The sequence below is a fragment of the Crocodylus siamensis genome, chromosome 15 (assembly GCF_052110815.1).
Source record: "Crocodylus siamensis isolate JL-2025a chromosome 15, ASM5211081v1, whole genome shotgun sequence".
NCBI lineage: Eukaryota > Metazoa > Chordata > Crocodylia > Crocodylidae > Crocodylus > Crocodylus siamensis.
This window is the reverse complement of record NC_143409.1, coordinates 26174916-26194168: the sequence shown is the minus strand read 5'-3', so window position 1 is coordinate 26194168 and position 19253 is coordinate 26174916. Positions and strand designations below refer to the sequence as shown.

General features: G+C 42.9%; 1 protein-coding gene across 8 annotated transcripts in view; it reads left to right on the top strand.

The window, feature by feature from the left end:
- Positions 1-19253, top strand: part of ZNF280D (zinc finger protein 280D) — an 84557-nt gene that overhangs the window by 571 nt on the left and 64733 nt on the right. For all 8 annotated transcript variants that reach the window (XM_090029944.1, XM_090029939.1, XM_090029942.1 and 5 more), the window contains exon 2: positions 10997-11142. In XM_090029944.1, the coding sequence (XP_089886070.1) occupies positions 11080-11142 (63 nt within the window). In that variant the 5' untranslated portion in view covers positions 10997-11079. The remainder of the gene's footprint in view (positions 1-10996; positions 11143-19253) is intronic.

The window sequence follows — 19253 nt, the reverse complement described above, 5'->3', positions numbered from 1 at the left end:
CAGGCCGGCCGCCCCTCGGACAACCCTCGTCCTCGTCTGCCTGACGCCAGAGCGGAGTCCCAGCACCTGGGTCGCTGAGGGCATTGGGGAGGAGGCTGAGGCTGTGCGCGGCCCCGGGCAAGGCAGGAGCTGCGTTGCTGCGGGGGGGCTTGGCTCTCTCCTGGCCTCACACCGTGCTAGCTTGGGGGTGTGAACTTCAGGCTTGTATGCAAAAGCTGACCCAGCCCTTCATCAGGCAGAGCTCGCTCTGTCAGGCAGGGAGGTGTCCCAAGAAGGGAATTTCACCCTCGGGGTACATACTTGATGCCTTTTCAACAATTGACTCAGACCTCAGTTTCCACAAGCCACGTGTCACAGATACAAACTCAAGGCCCACTGCAAACACAAAAACACTGCTAATGTGGAGTGTCCACGTGATGCTGCAGGCTGTCATACGTAAATCTAAATCATGTCAACTGGAGTAGTGTGCCCAGATGTAAGTTGGCTGCTAATTTAAGTTGAGCCACAAGGGTGTAAAATCTAGCTGGTCTCCTAAAACAACTATTAAAACAAAATAACTAGGCTTGTAATATCACACAGATAATTTTACTAAATGTCCTGTCAAACTGGGAAATGGACAAGGCCACTTGGAAAAGCTCTGTGGTGGCAAAGTAGATGCTTTCACTCTCTTTACAAGCATGCTTCCTAATTTCATACAAGGGAATCAGTTCAGGATCTGCTCAGCACTGGGAGTTCTAGGCACTGGGAAATTACGCAGGTTGGAAATTCTTCATAACTCAACATGTAGTCATTGAGGGTTCTCAGCATCTTAAATTTTTGTGGCTTCCAATGTTAAATGCAGAGATGACACTTTATAGTCTTGGTTTATGTACATTTAAGAGTACTTTTTTACATAAGTCCTTCCCCTTCCTTTTCTTGTACGCTTCTGATTTATTTAACATTTTCCCATTTAATATTGAATTTTATTAGTTTGTCTCTTTTAAGGATGTCAGCACTCATACACTTATAGCATCAAATAGTAAAGATGTAAACATCTTTTCTAGTAAGCCTGTTGCAACTCTGACAGTAACTACGGTACTAGAAATGTAACAGTCCTTCAGAGAAATAACAACTTGGTTTTCATTTCATTTTATGCCATAAGATAATTTAATTTTCTGATTTATGTCAGTTATTAGTTTGTCTAATTATTGCAGTTGCAAGGCTGCTGCTGTTGTAGTAATGTTCTGTGGAGTAGTATCACACTGAAAGTTGATGTAGCAAATTAGCCTTACTTTTATTGGTTAAAAGCATAGCAGTGTCAGCTGCAAATACTTCAAAAAGAAACAATGCTTTTTTTCTTGCCCCATGCTGCTCTTGCAATGTTTCTTTAGCTCTTAAAAAGCTTTGTCATTCAACAAGAGAACTTGAAACATATTTGAAATGTACAATTTTCTGAATTTTTTAATACTTTTTAGACAGTGGTTTTTATCCTGATTCAAATCTATCGTTATATGTAGAGTTTGAGTATATATGATTTTGTGGTTCTCGATGTCTGTTATGCCAGGACTTTATCTTGTTATTTGGCAAAATAGGAAGAGTAAGGTGCTTGTGACTTCAAAAGACTTTATCACAAGCCTCATGTTGAGAACCAGTAATCCAGTGGTTTAAATTTACTTTGCCAGACTTTGAAATTTTATTTGGATGATGAAGGGTACTATTTCCAGGTCATATTTGAGCTCTAGAGTCAGATTCATGGAATGTATGATATACTTTAAATTAATTAAAAGGAAAACCATACAAGATTAATTGTACTCTAAATTAATTCACAATATTGCAATAAAATTATGCAGCAGGATCTAAGATACTTGTCAGAGAAGCACCCTATTTTTTAAGTTTCTGTTTTAAGACGCTGATTTTTCAGTCTTTATTTCTAAAAATAACTTTGAAGTGGGAGCAGATATTCTTAAAAGATCTGGTCATTTGGTAGATTCACAGTAGGTGTTATATATTAACTTCAGACAAGTCAAATAAAAGCTAAACCCCTCAAATATAGTACATATCCACTCAGTTATCAATCATGATCAAGTCTGGAGGGGAGAGAGAGAGACCTGGCGCACAACGTCAAAAGTTGATACATTTTTGCCTCCATACTAATAAAATTTACAAGAAATCCTCCAAATGAGGTGAATCAAGTTAGGTTCTCTTTCTGGTGGATCTGATGTGTAGTAGGGCTGTGCGAAGCTTCGGGTGGTGATTCGATTTGGAGGAGATTTGATGGCCAAATCTCCAAATTGAATCGGGGGGGGACCAACTGGTGTACAGACAGTGGAAACAAGGGGCTGTCACCAAGGAGGATTACATCTCTTGCTCAGACTGTAGGGAGACTGTTAGGAAGGCCAAGGCAGAGATGGAGGTAGGGCTAGCGACCAGATTTAAGGATAATAAAAAGTTCTTTTTCAAATACATAGGAAGTGAGAAGAAGGTTCCGGGTAATGTGGGACCCCTACAGGATAGGCTTGGCAATCTGGTAATTGCAGTAAGCGAAAAAGCTAACCTCTTTAACGAATTCTTTGCCTCCATATTCCTGAACAGGGACCGGGACATCTCCCCTCCAAGAATTGCAGATGGACCCAGGGGAGGCACCACCATGCCTAGGGCCAGGGACAACCTAGTTAGGGAACATTTGGAGGGGCTGGATGTGTTTAAATCAGTAGGTCCAGATGCTCTTCACCTGGGGGTGTTGAGGGAATTGGCAGAGATCATAGCGGAGCCTCTAGCGTGGCTCTATGAGTGCTTGTGGGGCACTGGTCAGGTACCAGAGGATTGAAAAAGGGCCATTGTGGTCTCCATTTACAAGAAGGGGAGAAAGGAGAACCCTGGCAATTATAGGCCAGTCAGTCTTACCTCGGTGCTTGGGAAGGCCTTTGAGAAAATGATCAACGAGCACATCTGCAAGGGCCAAGCAGGGGAGGTAATGCTCAGGGGTAACCAACATGGGTTCATTGAGGGCAGTTCCTGCCTGACTAACCTGATTTCTTTTTATGATCAGATCAAAAAAAACCCTGGACAAGGGTGTCGGGGTGGATGTTGTCTTCCTGGACTTTAAGAAGGCCTTTGACACGGTTTCCCACCACATCCTCTTAAAAGACTTGGTGACTGTGGCATTGATGCTTACACAGTCAGATGGGTAACAAGTTGGCTAGACGATCGCACCCAGAAGTGGTGGATGGATTGTTTTTGACCTGGAGGGATGTGGGCAGTGGAGTGCCCCGGGCTCGGTCCTGGGGCCTGTACTATTCAACATCTTTATCAGTGATCTGGATGTGGGTGTGGAAAGAACGTTGTCCAAATTCACTGGTGACACCAACTTGTGGGGCAAGGTGGGCACGCTGGAGGGGAGGGACAGAATCTAGCTAGATCTAGGCAGGTTACAGAGGTGGCCGGATGAGAATAGGATGGAATTCAAGATAGACAAGTACGAGGTGCTGCATCTAGGGAGAAGGAACCTGCAACACACCTATAGGCTGGGGAACATCCTTCTTGTTAACACGGTGGCAGAAAGGGATCTTGGAGTCATTGTTGACTCCAGGATGGACATGAGCCACCAATGCGTGGAAACGGTCAGTAAGGCTAACCGCACCTTGTCGTGCATCTACAGATGCATCACAGGCAGGTCCAGGGAGGTGATCCTTCCCCTCTCTGTGGCATTGGTAAGGCCACAGTTGGAGTACTGTGTCCAGTTCTGGGCGCTGCACTTCAGGAGGGATGTGGCTAGCATTGAGAGGGTCCAGAGGAGGGCCACTCGCATGGTCAAGGGGCAGCAGGGCAGGCCGTACGAAGAGAGGCTAAAGGGTCTAAATCTATTCAGCCTCCACAAGAGAAGGCTGAGAGGGGATCTGGTGGCCATTTACAAACTCACCAGGGGGGCCAGCGGGATTTGGGTGAGGCTCTGTTCTCCCTGGCACCACCTGGGGTTAGTAGGAATAATGGCCATAAATTGTTAGAAGGTTCAGGCTGGACATCAGGAGATGTTACTTTATAGTTAGGGCTGCCAGGCTCTGGAATGGGCTCCCAAGGGAGATGGTGCTCTCTCCTACCTTGGTGGTCTTCAAGAGGAGTCTGGACAGATATTTGGCTGGGGTGATGTGATCCTGGCACCCGTTCCTGCTCGGTGCAGGGTGTCAGACCTGATGATCTGTTTAGGTCCCTTCCAACCCTAAGTATTATGATACTATGACCAATTAAAAGGTCTGAATTGATTCTCTCTGAATCTTCAGGAAAGATTCAGAGAGCTTTGATGATTCAGACAGTTCCTGGTGGCTGCAGCAGGAAGCTGCAGCCAGACTTGGAGCTGGTAAGTACTAGGGGTGGGGCAGGAGGGGCTCGGGGGAAGGGGAGACCCCTGTCAGGCCCCATCCCCTGCTCACCCCAGCTCCTGGTGCTTTAAAAAAAAGCCCCACTCAGCGGGTGCTGCCGGGTGTGAGGGTGATTCCCACTGCTCCACCCTGCATGGGGGCGGCTCTGCCACGGGTGCCCTGCTTGGGCCAGCTCCGGCCTTTTAAGAACCCCCCCCCCCCGAAAAGCCTCAGGACTTACTGCCCCTGAAGCAGGCTCAGGGCTAAGAGGGGCTCATGCAGAGCCCCCCACATGGTGCGGGGCAGCGGGGATTGCCCCCTACCAGCAGAAGCAGTGAGTTCGGGGCTTTCTCCTTTTTTTTTTCCTTAAAGGTCCAGAGCCATGGTGGGCGAGGCAGCCATGGGGAGGCTGGGACAGTGGGGGATGAGTTGGGGTGCGCTCGTTCAGAGCCCCCCATGCAGCATTGGGCAGTGGGGGGCAGCAGGGATTGCCTCTGCGCCCAGCAGCACCCGCTGTGTCAGAGCTTTTTTATTTTCTCTTCAGAGTGCCAGGAGCTGGGGCAGGCAGGGCAGCCATTGCTGGGCTGGGGAGTGGGCAGGGGATGGGCCTGGCTGATTTGGAGGTTTGTCAGGAGCGCAATCTCTGAATCACATTCAGCCAGATCGATTCAAGATGGTGATTCGAATCGTTGAATCAAATAACTGTTCCCCGAATCAGCCGAATCCTAAGCGAATAGTAGCTGCTTCGCACAGGCCTAATGGGTATCCCTAATGAGTACTGTAGGGTGGGAAATGCTCAGCTTTTTGCCTCTTCCTTCTGGACCAGCATGTGGCGAAAGTAGCCCATTTCCCTTTTTCTTCTTTATCTACATGGTGCATGATTCCTCAACTCCTCGGGGAAGTGGGAAGGAGACCATATTATTCTTATTGCGCTATCCCAGAGGTTTTGTGTTGCCCTTCACAACTCTGCTTCCCAGGAACAACTTGATGCAGGAGCTTGCTCAGTTACTGTTGGAGGAGGAGAGGCTGGTAGAAATGAGGCTAAAAGAGGACTATGTCCATCCTAGATCCCAGTAGCTCTTCACTCCTGTTCTGGACTAATAGCTTTTACTATCAACTAATGAGGTTATTCTTATAGTTCATGTGGTAGAAGTTTGTGCTTCAGTAGCGAAGAGTCAGGATTCAGTCACTACTGGAACATAATGAGGTTGCTGTTAATTGTACATTATCTAAATAAACTTTAAAAGAGAAAACTTGAAAAAGAAAGCAAGTGATCAGAATTAAATTTTCATGGGCAATGACAAATCTAGTATTTCTTAAATAGTGAGTGCTTTGACATTGCAATCTAAGTAGTTTATTGTTAGCTTTTCACATATGTAGACCAAAATCAAATCCTGAAGTGTGACCAGAGTGGTGATTTTGTTTTGTTTTTAACAATGCACTTGACTAATTTACTGTTTATGACTAGTACACTTTTATGTAGTTAATTCTGCTGAGCAAGTGCAATGTCAGCTGAAGAATGTGAAGCCTCGGAATGATTTAAAAAATAGTTCACATACAGTGTATTGCAGTAATCTAGGCTTGAGTTCACAAAAGCGGGGATGACTGTCGTGTAGACTAGGCCTGGACCACATAGATACAGATGTTTAGCTATCTTTGGACATGGTTCTAGCAAGAAATCCACTGTGATGATGGAGTACCTTGAGATTCCCTAGCACATCAAAATGAAAAACTTTTTAAATAAAGGGTGGATGCATTTCATTTATAATAGAAGGGGGAGCAATCTTGGCACTGTTCTCTAGATTCTTCCACTTTTCTGTTCCCAAATTTTTAATCCAGTAAACACCATTATTTCTGTACTCAGAATTAAGATTCAGGTTTTCAAGTTGGACAAACAAATGTCAGAAACGTAGTATATCTAGTCAGATGATTTGGGGTGAAACAGCTGGCATCACTTGTGTAAACATGACAATCCATTTTTATGTATTTTCTTTTCCCTTGCTGATCAAAAGGTTGATGAGAATAGTCTTACAGTAACCAGCATAAAAAAGAGCATCTCTAAAGCTAGCTTCTGTGATCGGCTATACCAAGAATCTCAGAAACATGTTCACTCCATTCATAGTTGGCATGCGTATTGGGGGAGGGGGAAAACAAGATAATTGACTGCTACTTCTACATTTAAGAAAATGGTTTGGATGACTGACCATAGTTCAGTCTTAAGAGATTACAAGCTAATGTCACCAGGTCAGTCATATTACTATGCCCTAATTTAAAGTCAGATTGAAATGCTAAAAGAAACAGATTCTGAATTGGTGTAAAATTTTGTAATTGCAGTTTTCAGTATTGGAGAGGTTAGAAATAATATAACCACTACTAAAAGAATGCAAGTAATACCTATAATGACACCTACTTACACACTACAGTATCTGTGTTTCAGAACAATGAATCGACTTAGTCAGCCACAGATAATAGATTTTTAAAGAGAACTGAGAAATAAAGAGTGTGCGTTAATCTTCATTGGTAGACCACCAAAATGCCCTTATACGTAGTTTGAGCAAAACTTTATCCATATTTCAAACTGCAAGAGATAATGGTGCCATTGTGATTGGAGGTGTCATCCCAAAGCATGCCTAGCGGAATGTGCTGAGCTCACAACAGTTGTGGTGATCACGAGATCATCTAGAAATGTTTCTAAGTTAAATGTGGATACTGAAATCACCAGGAGAAAAAGCTTATATGAGCTTAGCACCATGGAAGGAAGAAACTGAATGCGTTCTACTGCAGCAGGACAGCCTGAACAATACCAGTATTCTAACGTTACTCTTCTCTGCCTTCCCTGCTCCCCCTTAATGGCACATTCACATGAGATGAAACATTACCTTTTTTTCTGAAAAATGTTCACTTACATGTATGTTGAGGATTTTTTTAAAACACAAATAATCTTTCCCTGAATACAAAGAGTCCTTTCCTGGAGATCACAATCTTTGTTGAGCAGAGAAGTTAGTTGAAGAACCTGTTCTTTATTCAATTACTTGTATAATTTAGTGCACTCATGTATTGGCTGAAATCGCACCAAGAACATGAAAGCTTTTTTTAGTGGATAAAAACATTTTCATACAGGTTGTATTATGAAACAGAACAGTAACACCTTTACCAGAGATTCTCATCTGCTTGCTTCTGAAGCAGCTGAACAGATTAATGAAGGCCTGGTCTTCTGTAAGGTAACTTGTTTTGTTGGCGATTTTCTTCAACACAATAAAAATATCATTTGACTAGAAAAATCTATTCCCTATTTATCCTTTAAGCCTCTACTTTTAGGTACAGAAAATGTTTTTGTCAGCATATGGCAAAAATAATTTAAAATTATTTTCCTACACTGTTCAGAAAGGCTTCTTTATGCCATGTTGCGCAATAAAAAAATTAATACAAAAACTTTCATTATCACTATTTGTACAAATCGGTTATGATAAATGTGTGCAGTACATCCAGTAGGGAGAATAGCAGTAGTTAGGGCAGGGAGGAGAGCAGTGGTTTGGGTGGGGGAAGGGGATCGGAGTGGCACTTGGGGAAGGCCGTGTGGGACTTTGTGGCATGCCTGCTAAAAGGGTTGACCCCACAATAGGTTAGCGGCTATTTGGAGAACCTGAGTTTTTCAAATAAGCAGGGCTAAATGGGATGTATCCTAGAGTAGTGTAGGAGTTATTTGAGGGAATTTCAGAGTCATTGACTATCTTTTCTGAGATCTTGTTGAGGTTAAGCGAGGTCCCAGATGACTGGAAAAGGGTAAATATAATACCCATCTTTAAGAAAAAGGAGGAGGAAGATTTGTGGAATTAAAGACCAGTCAGACTTACCTCAATGCCAGGAAAGATGAAGGGAGCAGGTTATCGAGGTTACTGCGAAGAACCTAGAGGAGAACAAGAACAAACTGACTAGCACCACCAATGAAAGGGAACTGGGGATAATAATAGACCACACCGTGAACATGAGCCAGCAGTGTGACGCTATCGCCAGTAGGGCAAATAATACTCTTAACATGCATCAGTCGATGTATCTTCATCAAAACCAAGCAGGTGATTCTTCTGCTCTACTCAGCACTGTTGAGACTGCAGCTGGGGTACTGCATCCAGTTCTGGGCACCACACTTTAAGAAGGACGTAGACAAGCTGGAGAATGTCCGAAGAAACGTCATCCTTATGATCAGGGTCTTAAAAGGCAAGCCATATGAGGAAAGGCTGAGGGATACGGGACTCTTTAGCCTGAAGGAAAGAAGGCTGAGAGGGGACCTGGTGGCAACTTACTGCTACATTAGGGGAGTACATCAAAGGCTTAGTGAACAACTGTTCACAAGACCATCTGAGGGGAAAACCATGAGTAGTGGCCAAAAACTCCTGGAAGATGGATTTGGGCTCAACATGAGGAAAAATGTCTTCACAGTCAGGTTGTCCAGATGGTAGAATGAGCTCCTTCCAGAGGTGGTGCAATCACCTGCCCTGGAAATCTTCAACAGGAGACTAGACTGTCAACTTGTTGGGTTCACCTGCCCCCCAGTTATCTTTCCTGCTTGGTGCAGGCGGCTGGACCTGATGATCTTCCTAGGTCCCTTCTGGCCTTACAATCTCTGAATCTGTGAAGGTGTTCAGGAGCAGACAGTATGGATTCATTATGAACCAATCATCTAACCAACTGGATTGCGTTCTGTGAGAAGATGGGTGATATGGATGAGGAGAGAAGTGGATATGATGTACCTTGATTTTTAGCAAGCTTTTTGACACAGTCGCCTATGACATTTTCAGTAAGCTAATGAGATACAGATTAGGTGGAAGTACTGTAAAGTAGATACATAACTGGTTGGATCATAGTGCTCAACAAGTAATAATGGCTTGATGTCTATGTGGGAGGAGGTATTTGGAGTGGGGTTCTGAAAGTGTTTGTCCTGGGTGTCTTCATTAATGGTAACATCTTCATTAATGATTTGGCGGGTGGCATTGAGGGCATGTTTGGCAAATCTGCGTGTGCCTCCAAGTGGGTGTAGTTGCAGAAACCCTGAAGGGTGGGGCTGTGATTCAGAATGACCTTGATAAACTGGAGAAATGATCCAAAATCAGATGAAATTCAGAAAGGATAAGTGCAGTCCTGTGGTTGGGATGGAACAATCACATGCACAAAAACAGACTGTGGAATAAATGGCTAGGCTGCAGAACATCAGAAAAAGACCCAAAGCTTATAGTGGACCATAAGCTGAATAGTAGGTGCTCTTGTTACAAAAATGGTCAGTAGCTTAGAAGTATCAATTGCAAATCAAGGGAAGTGATTATAACGCTCTGTTCAGCATCAGTGAGACCTCATCTGCAGTTCTTTGTCCAGTTTGAGCCCCCATACTTCATCAGATATGTGCACAGATGAGAGTCCAACAGAGTGAGAAGAAATAGAGGCCTGAGAAATATGGCCTGTGATGAAAGACTGAAAGAACTAGGATTATTTAGTCTGAATAAAAGACTGAGGGGGGAACGTGATAACACTCTTAGGTGCATAAAGTGGGGTTATAAAGATGATGAAGATACACTTTTCTCTGTGACTGCAAAGTACAGGACTAGGAGCAATAGTCTCAAATTGCAGTCGGAAATTTGGATCCAATAGGTTCAATGTTAGGAAGAATCTTCTGACTGAGGGTGGTTAAATATTTGAATAAGCTACCTGGAGAGGTTGGGGACCCTGTCTTTGGACACCCTTAAGTGCAGGTAAGACAGCCACTTGATTAGATGGTTTACTCATTGAACAATCCTGCTTTGAACGAGGAGTTGTATTAGATGGCCTGCTGAGGTCACATCCAATCCTACATTTCTGCGATTCTAGTTTTCTTGAAACCCTTCAGAATATGCAAGTATCATTATAGATTACTTGGAACAGACACCTATTGCTTTTCACGAAGTTTGTGAACCTTTGCTTTTAAATGTGACTAGAACACATCCTATATTGTTGCAGAAACTCAGTCCCAGTTTTTATGTTGGGAATATTATGCGTCATCACAGTAGGATTTGTTCCCATTCATAATGGGTCTGTTTCCATCTATTAACACTTTTTACTCGCCCCATAGCTTCAGTTTATTTATTCGTTTTTCACACAGTATTTGCCTTTTTTGAATCGCACCTAACACATTGTAAGAATGCCAGTTCCACCTAGTCTAGCAATGATTGAATGCCGTATTTCAAGTAAAGACCATAAGACTGAAGTACGTGGAAAACAAGACAGAAGTTGATTTTTAAGAATGGCTTTAAAAGCGGATGAGATTAGGAGCTCAAAACAAGGATTTTGTTCTGGCATAAATGAGTAGGAGGAGAAGGTAACAGGAACAATGTATAAGGGAAGTGGACCCTGGTAAGTTTTAATATGCGTTTTAGGCACAATCATACCAATTCCATCGATCAGTGGAAGTTTGATTATATTCTTTCCGTAATTTGTAGAAATATTAACAGAGAAAGGAAGACTTTTAATCCCTAACTAATTTCAGTTCACCTTTACAAAATGTACAACTAATGGAAGTTTCCTGTAGTAGCATTAGCATCAAGTTTAGTAATCGTAATTGTTGGAAGTTGGGACACTTCTTCCTTTACTTGGTTTTCTGTGAAAATGTTTTATATTTGTCTTTTTTTTTTATCTAGTATCAAAATGGCAGAATTGTTTATGGAATGTGAGGAGGAGGAGCTAGAACCATGGCAAAGGAGAGTGAAAGAAGTTGAGGAAGATGATGATGATGATGAGCCCATCTTTGTTGGGGAGATTTCAAGCTCCAAACCCACCAGTACATGTAAGATAACTTTAAAAAAAAAAAAAACCCAACAAATCATATGAAGTATACTTTCTGGTCTGATGAAGAATGAAAGTAATATTGTACCCTGTTTTGAAAAGATTGGATTTTGTGCCATCTGTAAAGTTAAGATTTAATAAGTTCCTTCAATGTTTTCTATTGTTTTTCTTCCTGGTTGTCTGTTGTTCAGTTAAAATACCACGTCTCTTGGGATACAAGTACAACAAAGTTTTCTGTTTCTTTGGCCTAAAGTTGGCTTTAGTCCCTAAAGTTTTAAAGTAAGGGCACTTTATTTAATTCCTTGAAATAGAAACACCTTGCTTATGCCCAGAACTGAAAAAAAAAACAGTTTTAATTTTAGTCCCCAGTATTATAACTGCAATTCTCAGTCTTTTATTATAGTTGGGAGTTTTCTTAGGAGATTTAATTCAGCATGGAGTCATTGAGAAAAGGAGGTATCAGAATAGTAGACAGTTTAAAATGTCTGGGCACTACTTCATTCCAATAAAGCCACATTCCCTCGTGTATTTTACAAAAGACATAACCAGGAGAAAGTGTCTAAAATAATCACTTTAAAGGCCTCTGAGAAATAAGATTTTATTATTAATAAATTCATGAATTTCACTTGATAAGTGTATGTTCATCAAGTTCTGTAGTTTTTTCCTAACACAGGCAGTGCAGGGAGTGAGTTAGGTGATTGTGTTGTGATCAGCTGTGTCAGAATTTCATGTTTGTCCTGTACGTGGACTTTGGCAGGTAAGTAAAGGAGAAACTGTTTTTCTTAAGATTTTTTTTTTATCTCCTTGTGTGTAATGTCCCTCTTTCTATATCACTTTACAATTAGTTTAGCACAGCAAACGGTATAGGTTGAATGCTACTATTTAGTATTTTTCGTATATTATACAAATCCTTATTTTATTATTAAAGATGCATTGGTATTATGCTATAGGTAAAGATCATTACTGTAATTTTTTCACACATAACTTTAACTTTTTTCCCAGAAATTAGCCCGCAAAACTGGGGGGGTGCCTTTAAGTGCAGTAGTTAGTTTTCTGACTGGGATAGAAGCACCCAGATTGGATTCCTGCTCCAAAGTGCAGCAATTGTTGCATTATTATTCAGGCACCTGCAAGGGAATCAACTGACTTAATATCTCACTGTTCTTTACTTCAGAGATATTAATACCACCTGTTGTCAGTATTCTTCAGGTTCTACTAATCAAGCTAGCCTTTCTTAGGGCAATTTTGCTGTCTGGTAGCTGCGTCTGGTCTCTCTCCTCCTATTTTACAGTATTACAGGCATTTTAGCTCTTTTCAGAATCATAGATCCATCCCATGGAGACCAATTTTTAACAACAGCTAGAGTTCCATCTTTAGTTAAGCAGGAAAGGGAGAGTGAGTCAGATGAAGCCTGGGCTATGTCCCTGCTCTATGCAGCCAAGACTCTTGGGGAAAAAATATTTATTCTGCCTTTTAAAAAACAAGGTACATATTATATTCCAGGGTAGATTGTATGTGAGAAATTGTGGTATTTTATTTCAGAATGTAAAGTTCATGCTTGGATGTTTGAAACTTGGGATAACAAGTTACCTGCAGGAATATAAAATATTTTGGAGAACTAAAGATACTTTTTCCAGTTTAGGCTCTCTTTTAAAAGTACTGGGATACAAATTCATTTTGCATCAAATACTCCATGAGGTATCTGTCAAACAGTCTTAAAACAATTTTGGTTTTTAATTTTTTTTTAGTTATTTGAAAAACATGGGTTAAAAGCACAATGTTAATGAAGATGATCATTTTAGGTAATAAGGCATGAATGAAAAGGACTGTACTATCATACCATGCTGAGTATATTGGTGAAGAGATGACTTTATAGTGTATTGTAATGTTGGGTTCTTGGTTGATTTGGAGCAACATTTCTGTTACTCCCACTGCATTGTTTTATGTCTAGAGAGTTCCAATATGGTATTCCCATTCAGCTTAAAACAGTAGTGATACAGGATTGGAAAAAAACCTCTTCGTAATCTGTTTTATTTTTTTAGTCTCAGTAATTCCAGATGTAACTGAAGGGAAATCCTCCTGCTTGGGGATATACCCAAGGCCCATTGAAGGGCCAGTTAACTTCAGAGGGCTTTGGATTATACCCCAAGGAACTATGCAGTTGTCTAGAGGCATTGTATGGTCTTGTTTTCCAAACAAATCTTAAAAAAATTAAGCGTCTTTAAGTAATAAAAACCTAAGTGTATGAAAATGTCAATTCAAAATAAGTCAGTGCAGCTAATGCATCTGAAATTTGGACAAAAATAATTTGCATTGGCTTTCACTGTGGTCTCAATATCTCACTGTTAAAATATTTAGCATGTTTAATATATTTGTATTTGTGCTGTATAAACACTGATCCTCTATTGCCAATATCCAGTTTGCAACTAAGGAAGAAGTAAGAGAAAGGATTAGGTAAGCAATTTACCCAAGGCATTAAAATAAACTGTAGAAAGAATCAGGCCATAGTTGAGAAGTTTCTGACCTCTAGACCCAAACATGGGGCTGGTTTACGGCAGTTTGAGACCTTGTACGTGCTGTGATCTTGCTGTGATCTGACATCCCCTAGGGTTCCAATCTAGTACTCTAGTCCCACATTTAAGGAGCCGTTTTTTGTCCCTTAGAAGCAACAGCACTAGAACTGTTCATTCAGGAACAGGAGAGTTGGCAACAGTGGTTCTAGGTCCTTTCGAAGGGGCAGTGATGAGAACAAGGACCTCCTTCAGTTTGAAGATTGGTAGGCTGAGACAACTATGGTGTTTTCCTCCTGTCAAGCATAGCATCTTCAATTGAGTAGCTATTAATAGTCTAACATCAATGGGTCTTAGTCTGCAGTCAGTGCATCACAATAAGGCTTCATATAATATCTGCCTGGGAATGTTATTTCACATCGCTGCAGGCAGAAGTCTTTACATTGATTGGTTGCAGCTTCCAGACTATTTGTGATTATGAGAGAGAGGAGAGGTACTTTTTTTTAACTAAAAATAGAAATTCTGGTAAAACTCCAGAAACTAGGGCCTATAATGTGGGCCTGTTGCACTTATCTTTTAACCTACTGTTACTGAACTAGGGCCACTGGACCAAATCACTTCAGTTAAACTGATTTTAAAAAAATACTGTATTTACTCAAATATAGAATCATAGAAAATTAGTGTTGCATCCCTCCGCTCAAAGCGGGTTCATCCTCAACTAGATTATTCCAGATGAGACTTTGTCTAGATGGGTCTTAAAAACCTCCAAGGATGGAGATTGCCCAGAGAGGCTGTGCAACCTGTTCCAGTATTTTACTACCATCCTAGTGAGAAAATTCTTTCTAATATCTAACTTAAACTTCCCTTGCTGCAACTTGAGACCGTTGCTCTTTGTTCTGTCACCTGCCACCACTGAGAACAGTCTAGACCCATCCTCTTTTGAACCCCCCTTCAGGTAGTTGAAGGCTGCTATTAAATCCCCTCTCAGTCTTCTCTCCTTTAAGCCCAGTTCCCTCAGCCTCTCCTGAAGTCATGTGCCCCAGTCCCCTCACCATTTTTGTTGCCCTCCGCTGGACTCTCTCCAATTTGTTCACATCTTTTTTATAGCGGGAGCCCAAAACTGCAGATGTGGCCTCACCACTGCTGAATAGAGGATAATTATCACTTCCCTTGCCCTGCTGGCAGCACTCCTACCAATGCAGGCCAATGCCGATAACCTTCTTGGCAACAAGGGCACATCCTTGGTTCATATTCAGCTTAGTGTCCATTGTAACCCCTAGGTCGTTTTCTGCAGAATTGCTGCCCAGCCAGTCAGCTCCCATGGTATTGGTTCATGGGATTTTTCTGTCCTAAATGCAGGATTTCACGCTTGTCTTTGTTAAACCTCATGGGATTCCTTTTGGCCCAATCCTCCAATTTGTCTAGGTCACTCTGAATCCTAGCCCTATTCTCCAGCATCTCTACTACTCTCTCCAGCTTAGTGTCATCTGCAAACTTGCTGAGTATACACCCCATGCCATCTTCCAATTTGTTGATGAACAAAAGCAGCCCCAGGACTGACCCCTGGGGCACTCCTCTTGATACCAACTGTCAACTAAACATTGACCTGTTGATAATACCCTTTGAGCCCAATGCTCCAACCAGTTTTCTCTCCACCATACAGTCCATTTATTCAGCCCATACTTCCTTAGCTTTGCCTGCGAGAATATTGTGGGAAACTATCAAAAGCCTTGTTAAAATCAAAGTATACCAAATCCCCTGGTCTCCCCACATCCACAAAGCGTCAGCTCATCATAGAAGGCAATCAGGTTGGTCAGGCTTGACTTGGCCTTGGTGAATCCATGCTGACTGTTTCTAATCACTGTTTTCTCCTCCAAGTGCTTAGAAATGGATTCCTTAAGGATCTGCTCCAGGATTTTTCCAGGGACTGAGGCGAGGCTGACTGGTCTGTAGTTCCCTGGATCCTCCTTTTTCCCTTTCTTAAATATGGGTACTATGTTTGCCCTTTTCCAACCATCTGGGACCTCTCCTGAAAGCTGTGAGTTTTCAAGGGTGATGGCCAGGGGCTCTGTAATTACATTAGCCAACTCCCTTGGCACCCTCAGGTGCATCCCATCCGGCCCCGTAGACTTGTATCTGTCCAGCTTTTCTAAATAGTCTGTAACCTGTTCTTTCTCCACTGTTGTCTTGTCACCTCCCCAAACTCTGCTGCCCAGTGCAGTACTGTGGGAGCTAACCTTGCTTGTGAAGACTGAGGTGAAAATGGCATTGAGCACTTCAGCCTTTTTTGCATCCTCTGTCACAAGGTTGCCTCCCCATTCACCAAGGGACCCACGCTTTCCCTGATCCTCTTCTTGCTACTGGCATATTTGTAGAAGCCCTTGTTACCCTTCACATCCCTTGGTAGCTGCAGATCCAGTTGCACTTTGGCCTTCCTGACTTCATCCCTGCATGCCCAAACAATGCTCTTATAGTCTTCCCTAGTTATCTGTCCAAGTTTCCACTTCTGATAAGCTTCCTTTTTGTGATTTAGTTTACTGAAGAGTTCCCTGCTAAGCTAAGCAGGTCTTCTGCCATACTTGCTAATCTTCTTGCACATCAGGGTGGTATGTTCCTGCACTCTCAGTAACACTTCTTTCAAATACAGCCAGCTCTTCTGGACTCCTTCCCATCAGACTGGCTTTCCAGGGAATCCTGTCCATGAGTTCTATGATTGAGTCAAAAGTCTGTTTTTCTGAAGTTCAGGATCCTTACTCGGCTGCTCTCCATCCTTTCTTTCCTCATTATCCTAAACTCAGTCATCTTATGGTTGCTGTTGCCCAAGTGGCCATCCACTATTACATTCCCCACCAATTCTTCCCTATTTTGTGGCAGCAGGTCAAGAAGACTCCAGGCCCTGGTTGGCTGCTCTAGCCCTTACACCAGGAAGTTGTCCCCAATACTTCAAAAACTTCCTGGAGTGCCTGCGCACTGCCATATTGCCCTCCCAGCAGATGTCAGGATTATTGAAGCCCCCCATGAGAACCAGGGGCTGTGATCAGGAAATTTCCACTGGCTGTTTGAAGAAAGCCTCATCCACCACTTCCTCCTGGTCTGGTGGTCAGTAGTAGACCCATACCATGACATTGCTCTTACTTCTTTCTCCTCTGACCCTAACCTAAAGACCCTCAACAAGCCTATCTCCAGCTTCATACTGGAGCTCTGAGCAATCATATGGCTCTTTTACATAAAGTGCAACTCCTTCTCATCTTCTCCCCTGCCTATACTTCCTGAACAGTTTATACCCATCCATGACAGTGCTCCAGTTATGCGAGCTGTCCCATGAAGTCTCTGTTATTCCAATTATGTCATAGCTCTCTGACTGTGCAAGGACTTCCAATTCTTCCTGCTTGTTTTCCAGGCTCTATGCATTCATGTACAGGCATCTAAAGTAACTAGTTGATTGCCCTCATTTCGCAGGAAGAATTAGAACACTTCTCCTGTTGCCCCTTCCTGCTTGCTCTTCCTCCAGGTCACCCACTTCCTCACTTAGCTCAAGGGTTTGGTCTCCATCTCCTGGGGAACCTAGTTTGAAGCCCTCCTCACTAGGTTAGTGAGCCTGTCTGCAAAGATGCTCTTTCCTCTTTTTCAGGTGGATCTCATCTCTTTTCCCACACTCCCCCACACTCTAGTGCTGCCTTTGGCAGTTCTTCCTTCACAGTCCCAGAGGTCTCCTCTAGCACTGAATCAATGAACTCTGCATGACTGAGAATGCATCAGAGCCTCACCACCACCTCCTGTAGCTGTCTTGCCTGTTCCCTGAGAGAGACCACCAGAAGGTACTACTCACTAGGGCTGTGCAAAGCTTTGGTAGCTGAATTGCCCTGATTCGGCAACTGAATCTCTAAATCCAGATCAACTTGGGAGACCTATTAAAAGGTCTGAATCAATTTGGAAAAGATTCAGAGTGCAGACATGCAGGAAACAGAAACTGAGAAGGGGGTGGGGAAGACTGCTCTGATATTGACATCTGTAGCTGGCTGGTGACTGTAATCTTTCCCTGAATTCTCTTCCAATCACAGTGCTCTGGGGAAGGGACATAGAAACAACATATGAGGTGCATACACACAGTCCTGGCTGGGGAAGGCCCAGACATGTAAGATTTTTGAGAGGTCTGAGGCTTACTGGTTGCAGTGGAGTTGTGAGAGTGAGAACAGGCAGGCAGCTCGGATCAGCTCAGCTCAGCTCAGGGGATGAGAGACAGGCTTGGGGAGGGGGGAAGGGATGTATCGGGTAAAAGTGGAGAGGTGTCTGGGGAGTCAGATGTCAGGCAGGTTATAGTGCATCATAAACCCAATGTCTATATCAGAGTCCATGAGTTTCTTGCATCTAGGAGGTTGATGAAGTGAAGTTCATAGGCTTGTCTGTGAAAAGCGTCCCTCTGAATTGGCCGAATAGGAATTGAATACTTGCCTCTTTGCACAGGCCTACAGCTCACACCACAGGCATTCCCCCACTTGATCATCACTAGAAGTAACCTGCAAGTCATAGTCCCCACAGTGCCAAACCTGGACCTGGGTGGAAGCCTCGATGGTGAGCAGTGCTGCCTGGACAGAAACCTCACAGATGCAAGCAGAGGCAGTGGTAGTGATGAAGATACCCTTCCCCCCACAATAACTAGATTTTATCTATAGAAAATTTATAAATTTGTTACAATTTTCCAAGTGTAGAATCTACTCGTTGCAGGTTTGCCTTGAATTGTCCCCTTCCCACTACTACAGCAGGGAAAATAAGTCTGGAAGGTCAGGTAGCCCCTTCTTCCCCCTCCTTACTGTCAGACCCTGCTCTTCCTAAGCACATGGAAACAAGGGACAAATGTGAAAACAGTGACTTTGTATTAAACACAGCTGTAGTAATTTGCATATATAGTACCCACAGGCTTGGTTCATCCAGAATTGGTGAATTTTACTGTTTTTCTTGAACCTGCTTCAAGTTCTAGCACAGGTACCAAATAAGTACACGTTTAAGCAGCACTTCTGTATCTACTCATATATAATACAAACTATGCATGATATTACTGTAAAGCCAAAAGGCTCATAATTTACTCTACAGTTCACTGAGCTGGGCTGGCCCCTAGCAGAGTCAACAGCATTTCAAGCTATGGTGACTCCATAGCTCATCACTGCTCAATGTATTAATGTGCACTCCAGATCCAACGCCCCCTCCCCTCCCCCCCCCCAGGAGCCATGTACTAATTAGCCCCCACTCATGACTGGGTGTTATCGCATGTCTTGGGATCCTCTAAAAAATTATATACAGATGAGGCGCACTAGCCAAGCTGGTCTGGCTCTACCTTAATCATATGCACCAGGCTGAGAGAGAGGGTGACAGAGGGATTCTGGGTGAACTGTTTGGGGCCCTATTTTGGGATATTTGCCAGACTTAAGGCTGGTGAAGAAAAAAAGACTCAGGCACAGCTCAGCTGTGAGAGTGAAAAGGAAGTTGAAATGTATTCAACATAGTGCCTGGTCATGACTTGAAGAAGAGGTGGTGGTGAGGCAGATTGCACTCAGTGTTGGCTGGGTTTAGTCAGCTTCATACTTGGTTTACATTGGTGAGCACA